This window comes from Nelumbo lutea, chromosome 3 (genome assembly GCF_056320005.1).
Source record: "Nelumbo lutea isolate HS-2025 chromosome 3, American lotus-T2T, whole genome shotgun sequence".
NCBI classification, from domain to species: domain Eukaryota; kingdom Viridiplantae; phylum Streptophyta; class Magnoliopsida; order Proteales; family Nelumbonaceae; genus Nelumbo; species Nelumbo lutea.
In genome coordinates, this window is record NC_142686.1 from 23,541,770 (window position 1) to 23,560,197 (window position 18,428).

An 18,428-nucleotide genomic window follows, 5' to 3' on the forward strand; every position below is an offset into this window, starting at 1 on the left:
TCCTACGTAGATGCAACTTGATGGTCCAGTTTTAACGGTCAGATTGGAATCCAATAAACACCTCTGCCAAGTCCTGTTTGACGAGGATAGCTTAGCTCGTGTGGTGAATCCAACGGTCAAGTGGCACACGTATTGAATCAAGACCATTTGATTAAGATCCAGGTAGGCAGCTGAGAAGAAACAGGATTCAGTCGGAGCAAAGTCCATTCCAACAGCCATCATAAGTTCATAACCTAATATCTTCCCATGAAATAAAGCATAGAAGGGACTTTTGTCTGACTGAAGCCGATCTCAGCTAAAAAGCTCACACCCGTCTAAAAACGTCGGACAGAGAGCCAGACCGGGTTCAATTCAATCAAGCAACAAAAATTTAAATGATTGGAGAAAAATTTTACAGGCATCTCAATTAGAATTGGGCCCGGAGAGCCCATTAACCAGGCCCATCTGCTTCTCTCTTCCTGTTAGAAAAAAGTGACCTGTCACAAATTAAAAGGGATAGAAGAACTGGAATTCATTGGCATCATACAGAACGTGTCCCACACTACATGATAGATATTCCTAATTCATGGGTGGGATGTGCTATGGGACGTATGTAGGGAGTCAATCCAAACTCAAAGAATTGAGAACAGACCCAGATTGGATAGAAGTAATAAGGGTTGATTTGAGTGCCAATAACTTACCAACAAATAACATAACATAATGATAAAACACGATTCATGTACCGGACATTATAAGTTGGGATAAGACTTAAATGATGACGACGACTTGATGATGACCTGACCTACTTCTGGGTTCCTGTTAGGGAACAGGTTTTGTTGGTCTAACCTAACATCCTAGCCTAGAATTAGCCTAGTTTGATTGGTGTTAAGTCAAAATCCTAACCAACGTTCCATCAATTTCAAATATCTTGGAGAATAGAAATCTTATGAGCAACGATGTCGGTATTACATGGAGATCTGCAAAATGGGCTAAACGACCAACACCGTTGGGACAATTCATCCAATTTACTAATTCAGCTATTTGATCACCATTAATTTGAGCTTTTGCATTAATATTGCATCCAAACCCCCCCCCCCAAAAAAAAAGATTTTTGGACTGCAAATCCCTTCAAAAATATAATTTGCAGCCCCTTCTTAATCTATTAGTAGCCCTCCCCCCTACAAACTACATTCTGTCTGTGAATTTGACATCAATCCAAAAAATCCCAAAAAAATGGAGAAGTATGGACATATCTATTGTAGAATTCTGATTTCCTACAGATGTACAATATTTCAAAATGTCAATTACCCTTACTCTATGCATCAATACCCACCCATAAATTGGCATTAATTCCGTACCAGCACCTATCCCAATTATACTTTAGGCCTATAAATTCTAACACTGGTCTGAATCAGTCATTCTCCAAAAAAAAAAAAACTGCACTTTTTATTACGTGAACATTCTTGGACTGCATATTATGCACTATAATGCAATGTTATGGCTGCGTTTAATAGGAGTTCAAATGCAGAATTAAAATTGTATTCCAGTATGGTCTTGCAGGTGTTTGGTCAAGATTTATCTAAAATTGTAAGTGAATTTGTTTTCCTAACTTTTTGCATTTGAAAATGGTCCCACACAAAGTTGATCAATATAAGATAGACTCCACTCTTGAAATTCATGTTTGTACCGATCATAGTTAAACACTAATACAAAATCTATTACTGCAAATCTAACCAAGTCTGCCTTTATATATATATATATTGACCAACCGATGCATGTATTTTTTGCACTCTTATGAAACGCAGCCTATATAGCACGAGGTATAACCCAAAAGATCAAAGAATTTTTTAGAAGTCATACCTAAGATGTACTGTATAGATTAGAAGCCTATGGCTCCACCCAATGTATGTGTATGTATTGCTGGTCTCAAACCATTAGTTCAGCGTTATGTTGTTACAAATTCCAATTAATCCCAAATTATAGTAACATACATAGAGCGTAGATTCAGTTCTCACAAAATTGTGATTTTACAATCATCTTCAGCTATACATTGGGAATATCTCGATATATGTATTTTTTTATTCATGGAGAGATGTTCTCAATAATATATGGCCGAAAAGTGCTATGAGAATGGTATGAGCATAATTTCATGGTTTTCAAAATCCAGACCAGAAAAACTAGGAACCGGTCACCCATTTTCTCCCAAAACCATTGATTTTGGTTAGCAAACCGCTGAATTGGCTGATTAACTGTTCGAACCATTCAAACCATTTTGACCATTTTCCAATTTTTTATTATTTTTTATCAAAACAAGCCAGCCGTTTGGTTTGAATGGTCAGACTGTTTGAACCAGTAACCGAACCCTTGGCCGGTTCGTTTTTAAAAACCATGCATAATTTTGTGAGTACCAAATCTGATTTTCATATATCAACCAAATTACTGTGAAAAATGAATTGGACATAAAATTTAAAAATAGCAAATTTTTATTGGAAAACAAATCTGACCCAAATTAAAAGATATGATACGAGAAAGGATTCGACCAATCAAAACCCCCTATAAATTCTGATTAGAACTGAGTTGATTGGTTACTAATTTACTATGATACCAGTTGATTGGTTACAGGTATTTGCAGTATCAGGTCTTTTTGATATCATAGTCAAACTTTTTTTTTATTACTTAATTCAAAATACTTTTAAAACATTTCAAGTAAAAAAAAAAACTCTCTCTTATAACACCTCCTAAATCCAATTAGAATGAAGTACAAAAATCCAATTAGAGTAAACGTGCCGGCGATAGGCTTGTATATGAAACCCAATTGGCAATTGCTGATGTTGCGTTTATTCCTTTTGGGTTTTCGTAGCCAGTGTAGAAGCGTTTGTGATGGCTCCAGACTCCAGAGTCATATTTTCACAGTGGAGGTCTATCGTATTAATTATTCAGAGTTTTGTACGTAGTTGGACTTGGACCCATCAAACAGTGGTTCCGATCCATCGAATATTTAATACCAGAAATACGGGGGGGGGCATGTTGTCTATTTTTCTGCCCATGGAAGTCCATTTTTGGAGATTTCTTCTCTAAAACTTGGACATGGGTGATCGGTGGTCCACACTCTACACTAATAATAACAACAATAATAACAGGAAAATGAAAAATACTTATAAAAGTGGGGACACGTCTTCATCAATATAAAGAACAGGAAATAGGGGAGACAACAGAATTCTAAGTCATGCCAAAATTATGCTAAACATGGAAGCACGACTTGTTCACCCCACCAGAACGAAGAGATGAATTGCGTGTTGATCCATTCTTAGGCTTAGCCAAAGCTCCTCCGTCTAAATAGAACAAACAAATATACCCTCACCGCTCGGAACTCGGAAGATTTCCACTTTTCATTACTGTATTCAATTCATCTTTCTACTCTCCACAGACTTTGACGAAACAACCAACTATTAGGTTTATTCTATTCTCTACATATAAGAAAAAGACAGAAAATCCATGGTTTCTCTAAACCCAAGTAATAAGTCCAACGTTCTCTTCTTATTCTTCTTCCTCGAAAGTGAGAGAGAGAGAATGAAAGAGAGTGAAGACCAGCTGATTCATTATAATATCTATTTTTATAAAATTTTAGGTGAGGGATTCTTTCTTTTAACACACTCGGATTTGGGCTCATTCCTTCTCCCAGAAAAGATAAGGAACCAACAATAAGAAAAAAAAAAAAAAGATCATGGGCTCGTTCCAGTTTCCAATGCTGTAGTTGGGATGAGTAGGAGAGTTGTCATTGTTTGGACGAGTAATTGGGCCTTAAAAAGGAGTCCGGATGTTCTGCATTCGAAATGGTGTGTACTGGGATCCGCTTTCAATCATAATTGAACACATCACACAATTTACATGGGCAACCGGTTTACATGTGTGGTAAACCTATACGGCAAGTTTTCTCATTATGTTCTACGATATAATTAAAAAAATAAAAAACGACAAAAGTAAAATAAAAGGGAATCTCAGATTGAGTCTTCAAGAATTTGGACTCAAAGGAAAGAGGGAAACTCAACCAAGCCCTAGAACTCCATGGATGCCATTAACGATTTTAAAACTCTCTTTCTTCTTCAAGTTTCAACCAAGGCTAGAAGTCATTAAAGATTGCAACTTGAGAGCAAAAGTTTTATAAATAAAGATTGGTTTTTTCTCATATCAATCTTCAATAAAAAATGGGAGTCATCTGCAAATAGACTCGTGTTTTTGTCCTCAACCTTTAGCTGAAGCTACAAGTCTAATGTTGTTTGAAGTTAATGTTTTAGCTTTAGTCAAGGACGAATTACATGCATTCTTTTGTTTTAAGGGCTAGAGGAGCCAGCTATCTAATGGAAGGACTGAGTTAGAGAACTGCTGTTTCTATGGGTTTTTTGTCAATATCTATATGGTGTTTAATAATGGTTTGAGATCTAACTTAAGTTGATATTGTTTGAACAATGGCTTGAAATCTTGCAGAAATTTCACGTTGTTGACAACACTTGTGTAGCTTCACCTTGCTGAAATTGGGTCTTTAAGAGAGAAGAAGAAGGGTTCTTCTTGCAAATACACTGATAGAGTGGCAACAAAACCTTGCATGAGAATCTTGTTGATGGTGTCCCTGTAAATATGAAAAAAAGAAGAATCATTTTTTCTTATGCCGTTCATCAATAGAACTCCCTGTTTCAAAATTTTTCTAATCTTAAGTTCTCTGCTTATTTTTCACACAGATGGTTTTTTTTCTCCATCACCAGATAATCCAAATTATCTTTATTTATTTTTTTTAGGTTTTTTATTTTAAAATATAAAAAATAAGACACTAAGGCTATGTTCGGTTTGAAGGAAATGGTAAGGAAAGGAAAAGATAGGGAAATCTATATAAGATTTGTAAAGCTTTCCCTACCTTTCCATTCTTTTCCCTACTTTTTCCTTCAAACCAAACACAGCCTATGGGAGGGCATTATCAATACCCTCTTTCCCATGTCGTGTTATCAAATGAATGGAAGTTCACCTCAGCATACACCATTTCGAGTGCAGTACAACACCCTCTTTATTTCACTTTGCTGAACATTTGAACAAATTCCTCTTCTCTCTCATTCCGCCATTTGAACTCCGCCCCTTTCCTTCTCTTTTCATCTAAAACCTTAGCAGTAACCAGACCTCTGGCAATGTAAAATAGACGACGTCTGGTAACATGCATATAGAGGCCAGCAACAACATTATTCTTCTTCTTCTTCCCTACAGACTGAGTTTCTTTTTAATGTTCCGAAACCGAAATACAGAGGAAAGGTAAATCTGTATTTTTTATTCTCCTCTTCTTTTGCCTGTGACAGATAAAATTTTAAAAGGTAAGTTGTTAACCCCACAACCAGACATCTACCGAATTAATTTTTTGAAAAAAAAAAAACACAATCAACCCTAACCTTAATAGATTCTTTTTTGAATCTTTTGATGTAAAAAATTGTAAATGCCAAAAGGCTAGATTTTTTATTTTCGTTTGAATGTATTATGAAGATTATTTGAAGCCAATGAATTTTAAGTTTTTTCTGTAGGGGACAAAACCCATGATGGGCTATATAAAACGCAAAGTTGTAATTAATTTGTAGGGTAAGTTAGATTCATGTTATTCTTCCTTTTTCAATTAAATTAATAATATGGGAAATATGCTCTGGTTGTGGGGTTAGCAACCTCTTTCACGGACAAAAGAAGAGAATAAAAAAGATTCAAGATTTACATTTCCACTGGTCTCTATATAACTGTTTCCGAACATCGCACCTCGCCGGAGATCTGATCACTGCTAGGGTTTAGAGGAGAGAGGGGAAGGGGGAGTTTGTTCAGAAATGTAAAATAAAGAGGGTGCTTTACTTGCTTTTGAACCCGGTCCAACCATTAGACTCACCGTTAAATGAAGAGCTCCGTTAGTTTGTCTCTTAAATGCCTTTAGGCGACGTATACAAACTGTATTGGACGGTGCACGCTTCCCGGCGGCCGGTCCATTGAATTCGAGCTCCTTAATTACGAGTAAGGTTTTGTTGAAGCTTTGATTCCAAAGCAATAATAAAATACATGAGACTGGCACCTTTTTTAACAGTGGAGCCTATCCATTTATTACTAACGTGGACGTAGAATCTCATCGTTAATTACACAATCCACTGAACAGCCGAAGCGTTCGGCTGATCCGAATTCCTTGGTTATATAAGAAGGTATACTCGTTTAGTTGAACGTATTTCTTTTTAATTGTTTCTTTGAAGTTTGATCCACCAATCATGGAAACAGTACTTTGACCGACCGACTGGCGACCGGTACTACACCAGCGTCCGCTTCGACTGCTTACTGCCTAGGTTGGCTAAATAGTATACGTTTTCCTTTTCAACCGTCAGTAAAACTTTAAATGCCACGTGCTATACATGCTTACCCACCACCCCTTCCGAGTTTCGAGATCGGCTTCAGTCAGTGCAATCCGGTTTCACCCTTTTCTCATTTTCAACGTAGCCGAGGTAAATGTCCCACGTGCGATCCATTGCTTTGTCTTTTAAATATAATGTTTTTTATTGAGGCCATGGACTCCTTAATGGGCGAAGCTAAAGTACCTAGATGATGGCTGAAATGAATAAGTAAATGACAACGCAGTAAGTCAGATTTCAGTTATGGTATGGATAAATGTGTAGTAGATTGGTATACAAACTAGATTCATTTAATTTGTTCTTATTGGTGATGACAATGGTCGTCTAAACGTCGAGACTGGAGTGGTGTTCTTCTTGTATTGATTGCTCTGTTCTTAGGCATTGGTTTGTTCAGTGAATTGTCAATATGATCGATGGTCGAAACCATAAATTTCTTCAAATCAACTCATCCAGAAAGGATTTTGTTCAGTGGATGAAAACTTAGATCTTAATTGACATAAGACTTTAGCATGCTCTGAATCTACCTATGTGACCTTCCTTTATGTTTTGCCCTTGTCAAGCCTCTTACTATATATACGGATATACCCTAGACTCGTATTAAGCAAGTGCACTCATCCTTTAATTTATTTCCGCATCTAAATTGAAAATAATAAGGTGATACAAATTACAAAATAAGAGAGAAATATAAAGTTGAGGGAAAGGTTTTCTCTCGACTTTCTGTTTGTCGTAATTTCATCAAACAAATACAGCCTAAAAATCTCAACGAACTATTCTACCAAGAAACGATTGAGCCAACTTGGGGTGCCCACAATGTTACTAATTTCTTTTTTCTTTTCTTTTCAACTCATTTTTTTTGGGCAGATGATTTTTTTTCTGAATTAGGGATAGCAATTTGTCCCATCCCAATTCCCATCCCCATTGGGTATTCGATTTCTCCAATTATATGGGATTAGTGATGAGGATTGCTTTGGCCAGGGGGGGTCGGGGATGGGGATCATAATGTCCCCGTCCCGCCTTAACCTCGATATATATATATATATATATATATATATATATATATATATATATATATATATATATATATATTAGGGATTTTTGAACTGCAATCCCTCTCAGAAATCTGAATTGCAACCTCCTCCTAGTTTACTAGCCCCCCCTCTACAAACCACATCCTGCCCGTGGATCTGATATCAATCTACGGACAGGATTTCAGTCCACCCCTAGAAATCCTAGCTCCACTTAGGGGTGGAGTAAACAGTAAAAACCCCTAAATATTATTCATATTATATATTATATTATTTGTTATATGTATCAAAATAGATTTAAATTATTATTTATATTTTTAACTTTTTATTTTAAATACATTTATTTTTTAAAAATAGTATTAATTAAAAATTTGAGGATTCGGATCCCCATGGGGAACCCCTCTCTGTTGGGGATAGGGGATGGAGGATAACTTTATTCCTAGCAGGGATCGGGATGGGGAATATGATCCACGCCCCAAACCTTCCTGTTGCCATTCCTATGCTGAATGGAAAATGCTTATGTTTATACTCCAGGCAATTGCCATGAAATATAAGTTACCAATCCGTCTTTAATTAAAAACATTAAGGCTGCTTTTGGTCACTTTCCTTTTCCTACCTTTTCTTTCAAACCAAATACAAATTAAGGGCCAGGTGTCCTCAAATATGAATTGATTTTGTTGTAGTGAGTTCCAAGAACAAAATAAAACCAGCTAGCTTAAGTATAATTGTTTCTTAAAACAAAGCACAAAAAAAAGTTATTGCATGATTATATATGTGTTTTTTGTTTTCAAAACTGATACTGAAAGTGAGTTTTCGAATTTCTGGTTTAAAGAACATTATTCGTTTAGTTATTTAATATCACATTTCATAAATACTATAATTTTTCTCTCTCTCTCTCTCTCTCTCATATAAGAACATGTTTTTTTACTGATGTTGTAGTCACCCCCTAAGTTGTGACACAATTTGTTCAATTATTGAATTCAATAGTTAATCTATGATTCGTAGATGAATTAAAATTGTTCTAAGAAAGACAATAAATAAATAAATAAATAAATAAAAGAAAGCAGGAAAAAGGCACCTCAAGAAATATGTAGAAAAGGAAAAAAAATTAATAAGCATGCTTATTATATGCATAGACATCATAAAGAGTGCTATTGCTGCAGATGACATTTTATTCTGCAAAGTAGCAATTGATTGGCACAGTTCAATATAGAACAGAAAGGAGTTGTAAAGTGATTGAGATTGGCATTCCAGACTCTTTCTAACTATATACATGCAGCATGAACTCTTTTGATTGATGGTTGATCAACACATGCCATTAATTGCAATGCCTTCTGGAGTCCCTGTACCACTAATATCAAGGAATATTTGCATATATGCTTGTTAATCTCAAAAGTCCAGTATGTAGGTCTTATCATCATTTTATCAAAAAAGTAGTGGGTTTTGATTGTAACTGAACATCAAGATCTTGATTAGAAAAACCAATTAAATTAGAAAAACCCAATGCCTTAGGAAAAAGATGTATTTAATTTGATGGATATATATAAACTTTAGCAAGTTGTTCTATCGTCCAAAGAATCCCTATATGGATTTCACCAATACTGTATTTCAGGTTGGAAAGGTGGTCACAGATACTCTAGCTCTTCAGTCCCTTGACCCTTCATTAAAGTTATGTTTGATTTGAAGGAAAAGGTAAGGAAATATTTACAAATCTTGTATAGATTTTTTTGACTTTTTTTTTCCTTTCCCTACCTTTTCTTTCAAACCAAACATAGCCTAAGGGTCCAAGAATTTTTCAGAAACTGTACAAATACTCCCTATCGAATAATTAAGACTATAACATGATCAATAACACCAAGGTGTCAGCTTATTCGAATACATGATTAGTCACTCAAATGTTATAAGATGCCAACTCAAAGATTCATGGACAACCATTTAAATCCCTTTCACAAGTTGCTGCATTATGCAATGTATGCATATTTTTAAAGCGAACACTTTCTAATTGGCAAGAGAACATGTATATATTCACTTTGGCGACTCAAACCCCAATGTAAATAGTTGTCTTTCTATTTGTCATAATTTTAGAATTTGTACATTTTAAATTTTGATTGTTTGATGTTATACAATTTAAAATTATACGACATTTTCAATTTGGATTTCTCTTAACTAGTATGCTTATTCATTATAGTTAAAAGTATAGCTAAAAGGTGGAGTTCAAGTCTAGAGAGAAGAGAGATGGGAAAAACATTAATATTAGATTTCATACCTACTTTAAGGGTAAATTTTTAATACAACCTTAAAAAGGAAAATCAATTATTAAAATATTATTTAATGGGAAAACATTATAAATTATTTTTGTTTAGAATATATTTTTAGTTGATGGTCATATAAATGCAAGAATTTGTCTAATAACTTTATACAAAAATCAGGGCACAACTAATTGCCTCGATTGTGCTGCTTTTTTTTGGTATAGAGTTATTGGCTAAATTCTCACATTTATATATATATGATCATCAACTGAAAATATTCTTATATAACAGAAATGATTATTAATCAACTAATAGCTTTTCATTTTCATGATAAAACAAGATAGTTTTCATATTTTTTCTTCCATAGAGAAAAGAAGAATAGATTAACAAGTATGGGCCAAGTTACATGCATGCAAAAGCCCTGTAATTTGAGCTGAATATATAGATGCCTCTAGCTCTAGTAGTTTCAAATAAGATGATGATACCTCTTTCCATTGACCAGATATGTACAAGGCACCACTTCCATTACTAAGCTATATATCATGTTACATCGAATATTTTTCAACTGAGATTAATACACATTTGAGACAAAATGCCATTCCTCAACACATACATACATGTAAGGTGGTCTTCCTAGAATTTTGGTAAGGCTCCACTTATATTTGCTTTACCATAAGTTGTCCTAGGTCCTAACATAGAAAAAAGAACAAATTATTCGCGATATAACGATATTCTTATAATTATTCAAATATAATTTTTGAAAGTCATCGGACTTATTTCAATCATTCATTCATCAACTAGTTAGGATTTGTATGTCTTATATCTCTCCTATTATCGAGCCGAACAATAAAGTAGTATATGACTGAGTCTAAGGCAACTAGGCCACCATCTACAGTTGTTTATTCATGAACAGCAGTCAAAGTCTATGAATTTACAGTGTAAATCATACAACCATGCATCATCTTTTATCAGTTCGTCAACTAATTAAGGCCAGGATCCCAGAATCGATTCAGAGCATATATAGAACATTAACTGCCCCTTTGGGTGGCTTTGCAAGATAGTCCCCGTATGGGCATATGGAAAGCCTAGAAGTTATATTTGGTTAAAACCCCAAAACTAGAATATTCTTTAACTGAACTCTATATGAAATATAATCGACCATCTGGTAAAGTTAGTTTCAATAGCTTCTTTAATGTGTTCAATCAACACCGCTCAATAATCAAAGTTGAAACCCTTCCAAATGGGATCTAAATGTAAATTTCAAAAGCTAACTAAGAAACATATCTGATTAATTAGCTGTAACCATTCTAATTTGCAAAATCCCAACTATTAATTGGGGTTATATCGATCTGATCTAAAATAAAAATAATCTCTTCTTGGTCCTCCAAGTTATCCATGCTTCTGACCTCACAGCAGACACCTGATTAGTACAGATTAAATGGAACGTAGACATACATATACCACCTAGTTTTTAAGCTTACTCCATTATTTCAAAGTAATTAAACCAAATTAAGTGGTACACCTAATATCAGTCTGCTCCTCTAAGACCACGGACTGAAACTTAAAAAGCCACAGTGAGATCCCTGATTTAGGATTGAACTCTTGCATCACCATCATCAATATTATTTCCACCACCATTAAAATCTACTCCAAATATTTAGATTTTAGAATCTGCAATATATTGAAGACCCAGACGTCAAACCTATAGAAATAGAGTAAGTGATTCCTATTCCTTTCCCTATTTTTTGGTGATCATGAGATATTGCACAAAGAATAAAGTTAGATTTGTGTTGTCACTCATGAGTCATGAGGCATTTCTTTCTGCAACTCACAAAAAGAGATATTGCAGTGCTCCACTTTATTAACATTAATGATAATATAGAAGTTGAACCATTTATTAAAGTATATATGCATACATGTGAGGAGCCCTATACCACTAGTAAGAGGCTGACTCATGACCATTGTACTAAAACTTCTACACCAAAGTTTTGAAGGGCTTATGTCCATTTGTTGCTTCAAATATAAGCATTGGTTAATTGAAACTCAAATTCCAAATTTTCCATACCTGTACCTAAGAATTATATAAGATGGGCACTTCTAGGTATGCTAACGGATCGAATCTGACCGGATGTAGGTTGAGTAAAATTTGATTTGTTTATATTCAAACTTGAATTGGATCTTATTATATTGGGATTTTAATTGATCTTAGATTGCAATCAGAATCGTAGAAGTAAATTAAATTAAAAATAATCAAACCATTATATATTATTATTAAAATGAACTAAAAATAACTTTGATATTATATTTCATGAACAACCGTAAATTACTTGTTTGAAATTTGAAACTACTACAGTTTAATAAAACACATCATTTACTAATAGATACAACATTAATTTTAAATTTATACAAACATATTAGTTCAATTATAAACAGACCCAATTCAGATCACTCTTAATAGGGTCAAATTCAAATTTAAATTGGGACAAACAGATAACATTTTGCCTCCCTTACTTGCCTAACCAATATATGGCAGTGTGACTCAGACTGTTATTGGGCTATCCAATGGGATCGATCGTATATGGACCTTTTTTTTTCTTTTATCAAACTCTCCATTGGAGACAACGGCCAAAAAACAACACTACCCCAGCAACACCATCATCTCTATGTTACACACACAATCAAGATTTCTTATATTATTACTTATTTTTATAGAAAATGAAATTTATTTGACCATTTGATTTCTTTATATATATATATATATATATATATATATATATTGGCATAGAGAGACCATTGTTGGAATGCACACTAGATTCATTTCTATCTCCTACTCAGTCAATGGGTGACCATTTGGCCTATTGAGGCATGATTCAATCAATCAAACGGTTCTCTTGCAACCTTCATATTAGCATTAAATGCATAAGAGAACGTTAGAGGCTGAAAATATTATAACTAGAAACTCAGCTTATTTTCTAAACACAATAAATGTAACAGTAAAAGCCTCCAAATCTAAGCCCAATTCAGATTATCTAGTACCTTGTTGCGTCTTGCTCCAAGGGCCTGAGTATGTCGGATCCTCTTCTTCCTTTTATTTTACAGGTAAGGATTAGCAAGGGGCGTTCAACGTGAAAGGTCCTTGGAATTTAGGCATCGAACTTATGTCATATCTTAGGCCAAAATAGTTGGGTTTAAGACTGAATTGAATTGAGTTGAGATTATATCATAGCTCGCCACTTTTGACATTATTTGTTATTTTTTCCTTGTGTGAAATAAAACCAGACATGTTAAACGTTTAAGTGGTTCTTAGCTTTTCTTCTTCTTCTTCTTTTTTTTTTTCTTTTCTGGTAAGTTATTTTGTGCTTCCATAGGAAAAAACATATACATCACTATATCACTAATTACCAGGAGAAACTGTCTGGACAAAAGAAGAAATTGCCTTGGGAAGTGTTGTGCAACTACATATGTAGGGTTTTTGTAATGGCTTGGCTCCCCATGTTTGGGAATAGAGTTAACTAGGTTGGCAAGCTATATTCTTTGCACATGGCCTACACAAGCGGACTTTATAAGGTTTAGCCCACTTGTGAATTAATGAAAAGAACCAACATCTATATCAATTGATTTATAAAAAGTATCATCAAGTTGATACAATATGACAATATTAATCAATCACATCATCATCAGTACCGTCACCACCACCATTAAATCCCTAAACCCAATTGGACATATAAATTTCTCTGAAATTTACCCTCCAATATTGGAAGTTAGAATTTTATTTCAAACTAGGGTTGTAGCTTATAGGCAGCAAATATCTCTTATGCTGTAAATTATGTCAACTGAAGTATTCCATTTCATCTATAACATCTAGTTGAGTTAGGCTGTGTTTGGCATGCTTTCAATTAATTTTAGTAAAGTTTATAATTCTAAAAATCAATTATAAGGATGTGGGCAAAATTAATGAAACCAAATCCTTTTTTTTTTTAAATCAAAACTACTATGAGAATTAGGGGTGTTCACGGGTCGGGTTGGGTTGGTTTATTGGGGTTTTTCCAACCGATCCGACCTGGTCAGGTTATCCGAGGTGGAAACCGAAACCGACCCACTGATAGGCCAAACCGACGTGGTCGGTTTAAGTCGGGTTGGGTCGGTTTCGGTTTTGCTCCTATACAAAAGGACACCTAATTGAATTCTAATTATAATTGCCTAACGGGTTGCCTATTTGGTGTAAAAGATCATAGAAAGTTAGAAAGTAGGATAGATTGCCTATTCTAATTGTAATTGCCTAATGAACCTTCTAGTTTTAGTAGAAGGCTAGTTATAGTTAAGTAGGAAACTACTCAAACTAGGAACTACCAAATTAGTAGAAGAATAGTTCGATTCGGGTCGGGTTGGTTTTGGTTTTCACACGAGAAAACTGAAACCGACTCGATATATTGATTTATATATTTTCCCAACTCGAAACCGACCGATACTAATGAAAACCCACCCAACTCAGATTAGATCGGCCCAGATTGGTCAATTTGGTCGGGTTGGACATTCTTATGAACAGCCCTAATGGGAATTGATATTTTGAAGCTTAAAAATTTAGCTTCAAGCAAGGATCAGTTTTAGCTGATCATAACTTATTCTTTAAACACTGGTTCTTGGAAGCAGGGTTTGGCCGGTTTTTATACCCAAATATAACCTAGTGAGATGCATATAATACCATACAGCTCGATTGATAAGATCACCAATATATTGAATACTGAAATGTTAATATTCAGCCCAATAAACATATCTAAAAATTATCAGACTAAAAAATTAAAAAGATAACAAAGTGACGGATTAAGTTCAAGTAGGTGGAATTTAGATTTACCATGCATGCATCCTCCATCAAGTGGGTGGGCAAAACACAATAATGAAACCCAAACCTACCACACCAAATGACAGTCAAAAGAAGTGAAGTGATGGATCAAAATCAAAAACAAGCATCCAAATAGATTTGTTGATCCCTATATTGACTGTGCCCGTCCAGGGAGGTCCCCCCTAGACAGTAGCCATGTTGCCAACTGGGTTTCCTTGTACCAAATTCAATAAAAGATGGGTTATATGCAGCTGCACCTGGTTTTAGTCTTTTAATGTTTAGAGAGAAAGAGAAAGAGAGAGAGCTCCAGTATCCAGTGCACCTGACACTGCATTATTTTTCCGGAATTTGATAAGGGGTCTGGATGCGCTGCACCCAGAAACCCCACTTTTGGTGCCTTGCTCCACTTTCCGATATTTCCTCTGTTCCGGACGCAACTTGCAAAGCCTGGGACCTGGGTGGGTCCCCTCCCCGACCGACCGTCCGTCCATGCACTATCCATTCCTCCTTAATCACTGCTTCAAAAATCAAATTTTACAGGGAGAAAGGGGTGGGGGCTCTGCATGCAACTTGCCTCCTCATTAATAAAAAATAGCACCGAGCTTTAGCATTAACAATATTCAATCACTCATCCTCCCAGGAAAAACTGGCCGAAACCACGGTCGTGTAGTGCCGTTTCAAGACATGGGGTGGCCCAGTGTTAGGAGGTGGGTCCCGTAGATCCCTGATTGCATGATTTGCAAGTTGCATCTACGGACGCCTGCAGGCTGCAGCGAAAAGATAAACTGGAGGGAGGGACGGAAAGAAGAAAGATACATTGAACTCCAACCTCCAAAGTTGTTGGTGCATGAGGGTATGGGCCCCATGGCCACGATGGCTTTGCATGTGCACCATCTGTGCCTGCTTTGTCATGCCACAGTGACTGTACCGCTCTCGGTTGCCGCTGCGGCGCCTTCGGTATTATTGTTGCCTACTCACCTTCTCTCGTCTTTCCTCTACCACTACGTTAGGCAATTTTAATATGCACGCGTGAGATCACGCTGCAAATATCGTATTCGTATACAGCACTCAGTCACACACCTCCGCGCAATTTAGGTCCAACGTATAAAAAGATGATAAAATGATCTTTATGACGTGTGTGTATCAAGAGTATAATCATCTTATCTCTCTCTTATATTCAAGTTTATACAACAACAAAAGAAAAGAGAGAAAAAATTACGAAAAATAACATGAAAAATAAACAAGATCTAAAGAGAGGCTTTATTGTGTTACAAAGAGAAATGAATGATCTGAACCGCCAAAACTGGATATCTCTGGACACAACAACGGCAAATCAAGCCACATAATCAAGTCCCAGCTCCATCTTACACGTATCGTTGCCTGACACGTGGAGATCACTGCGACCTTTGACAGGACTCGCGCTTGGGTGACGTGAGACCGGCTCGAAGCCGAGTGTGAGTTCTAACTCGACCTCATTGTCATCAGTATGGCTATCGGAGGTCTTTAGGGCAGCTTCTTGCTGCTCGGATCGACTCACAAGGGAGTGCTCCACGGTCTCTACGGAGAACATGCTGTCGGTCTCTCGGCTGTCCCCTTCACCGTTGTGCTCGGAATGGTGGCTTCCAGAAGATTCGTGACTCGTTGCCCGCTCGAAACCATCCGGGTAACACCTGCGCCACCTCAGGTTACAGACGGGGGTAGCGTCGGCAACAGGCGGTTCGGATACTACCAAATCAGCAGTAGAGACGAGCTTGGGCTTGTTGGGCTTTGCTGCGGAGCGCTTGAAGCGGCTCCGACTCTTAACCCTGTGAAGGTCTTGAGAAGCTGCCCAGTTCTCATCCTTGGAGACATGTCGTATGTCGTACGCTTTCATAGGGGGGCTAGGGCTGACAGCTGCTTCAGAAGCGATTTGGGTGATCGGGTTTCCCTTAAGGACAGCTTCCACGGCGGCTTGGCAGAGAGGCCAGTTTCCGGACCAGAGCAACCCGACTGATCCATATATTGGGTTCACGATCCTTCCGCATGCCTCGTACAGGAGGGACCTGAATATCGCTGTGATAACATGGGACAACAAGTTCAGTAAAGCTGAACAGAGAGAGAGAGAGAGAGAGAGAGAGAGAGAGAGGTGGTGCTTACCAGGACGGAGATGTTCGGGGCCGGCATTAATGAGGTTCATGAGCCCGGCGCGGCCATAAAACTTGGCGAGGAAAACAGTGGCATTGGCTTGGGACTCGGGGTTCTTGATCCATTGGAGACAAGGTCTGATGCTGCAGTTCTCACTGCAACCTTTGCGAAGGACTCGACATCCATTACAGCTCATCCTCATATTGACTACCGTTGTGTTAACCAACAAAATAACTGCCGCTTGGTCTGACTGGTGATGATCGATAGGGGATTTTGATGTCTCTGAGAGAAATTGAACGAGAGAGAAGCCAAGGGTTTGGCTTGCGTCCTTTTGGGAGAGGGAGAAGTCTTGCGCGAATGTGAGAAAGGAAGCGAGGGGGTGGGGTATTTAAGGGAGCGATGGTTTGGGAAGGAGGGGCCGTGGATTTGGAATTGGAGGAAGGGTCCGCAGCGGTTTCCTAAATAGCGGTAGACTTGTTGGAATCCGGTTTTATTATTTGGGGCTGGGGGAAACTACTGGATTCGTCTCTCCCCAAACTGCCCCTCCGTCTTTTTCAAGTTTTTGTCTTTGTATCCTGCCCCCCCCCACCTCCAAAACTTTCACCCCTTCTTTTTTTCTCTTTCACTCTTTTACTCAAACAGGCGAAAATTGGTCCCCCCTTCTGCCCCACCATCCACTCTCACCCGCTCTGTAAACACCCACTGTAATACGTGTTCCATCGGGTCTGCTTTTTTTTCTTCTAATTTTCAGTAAAGAATATCCACGTGGCTAAGTTGTTAGAGTATTAAAAAGCTAAATATAGCACAAAACCAACTCCGTACACAATGAGACTGACGTGGCATATGACTATTGTCTCCGTAATGTCGAGGTGCCGTAGAAAGAATCGGAGTTTGAATTTAAACGAGTTAAAAGTACAGCATGTGATGTGATGATTTAAGAGGAGGGCAATTGGATTGGATCGGGAGCCTGTAATAAGCGTCCCTTCTCCTAGTTAACCTTGGATTGTCCTCTCCAAAAGTTCAAAAAAAAAAAAGAAGCAGGTTGAAATGGTGGTGGAGGAAAGAGATGAGAAGCTGAAAACCCCGTCACGTCTCTCTCTCTCTCTCTCTCTCTCCCTTGGGACTTGGATGTTGGATCGTTGAATCCATCCATAGTAGTAAGCTGCCAGCGATTATCTAATTCTGCACGTGCGATCGGCCTGATTTACCTTGAATCTTGAGCCACTTGATACAGCTCATCCATATGTTTTTGTTTCTTGTGGGGGCCTTTCATTTCATCCGCCGAATGAGATCGTAGTTGATAAGGATCGGACGATTACTGTTCAATTTATCTCCGAAGAATTGAAAAAGGACTGCGGGGGTAAATCGTGCGTAAATAAGGAAGAATCCGAGGGTGAAGCAGGTGAGAGAGGGCCATGCAGGAGGGTCCAAAACCATGAATATCTGGGAATGGAGCGCGTGGCAACCACGTTCAGGTTCAGACTGCGGGCGATCGCCACATAACGTGAGAAAAATAAACACTATTCCTCCCTCTCCACATCCACTCCTGGTATTCGGGAATCCGTACCCGAGACCACATTTTCCACTACAAAACCGCTGTTTTTTTGTCTTTCCTAGTTTTTCTTCACAAAATCTGTGACTGTGGGCGCCTGACTAGAAACGCCAGCGGTTTTTAGGGGAGGTTTAATGTTTATCCTATTAATAAGAGAAATGCCCCACTCTCTCTCTATGCCCTCTTACTGGTTTCTAGTCCCTTTTACTTTATTTTTTATCGATTTTTTAATCATTTTATTAAATTGAC

The 18,428-nt window shown here is 37.3% G+C and overlaps 1 protein-coding gene across 1 annotated transcript; it reads right to left on the bottom strand.

The window, feature by feature from the left end:
- Nucleotides 1-15,644: 15,644 nt before the first annotated feature.
- Nucleotides 15,645-17,234, bottom strand: LOC148863629 (LOB domain-containing protein 41-like). Its single transcript, XM_088974174.1, has 2 exons — nt 16,640-17,234; nt 15,645-16,555 (listed from the first exon to the last, which is right to left on the bottom strand). The coding sequence occupies exons 1-2, from the start codon at nt 16,827-16,829 to the stop codon at nt 15,837-15,839; spliced, it is 909 nt and encodes a 302-aa protein (XP_088830300.1). The 5' UTR covers nt 16,830-17,234; the 3' UTR covers nt 15,645-15,836.
- Between the last annotated feature and the right edge of the window lie 1,194 nt (nt 17,235-18,428).

Bases quoted from the DNA above. Each gene is read 5' to 3' on its own strand.
- LOC148863629 (XM_088974174.1), bottom strand. From the start codon at position 16,829: ATGAGGATGAGCTGTAATGGATGTCGAGTCCTTCGCAAAGGTTGCAGT. The intron at 16,556-16,639 runs GTAAGCACCACC...ATGTTATCACAG, and splicing joins CCCCGAACATCTCCGTCCTG to CGATATTCAGGTCCCTCCTG.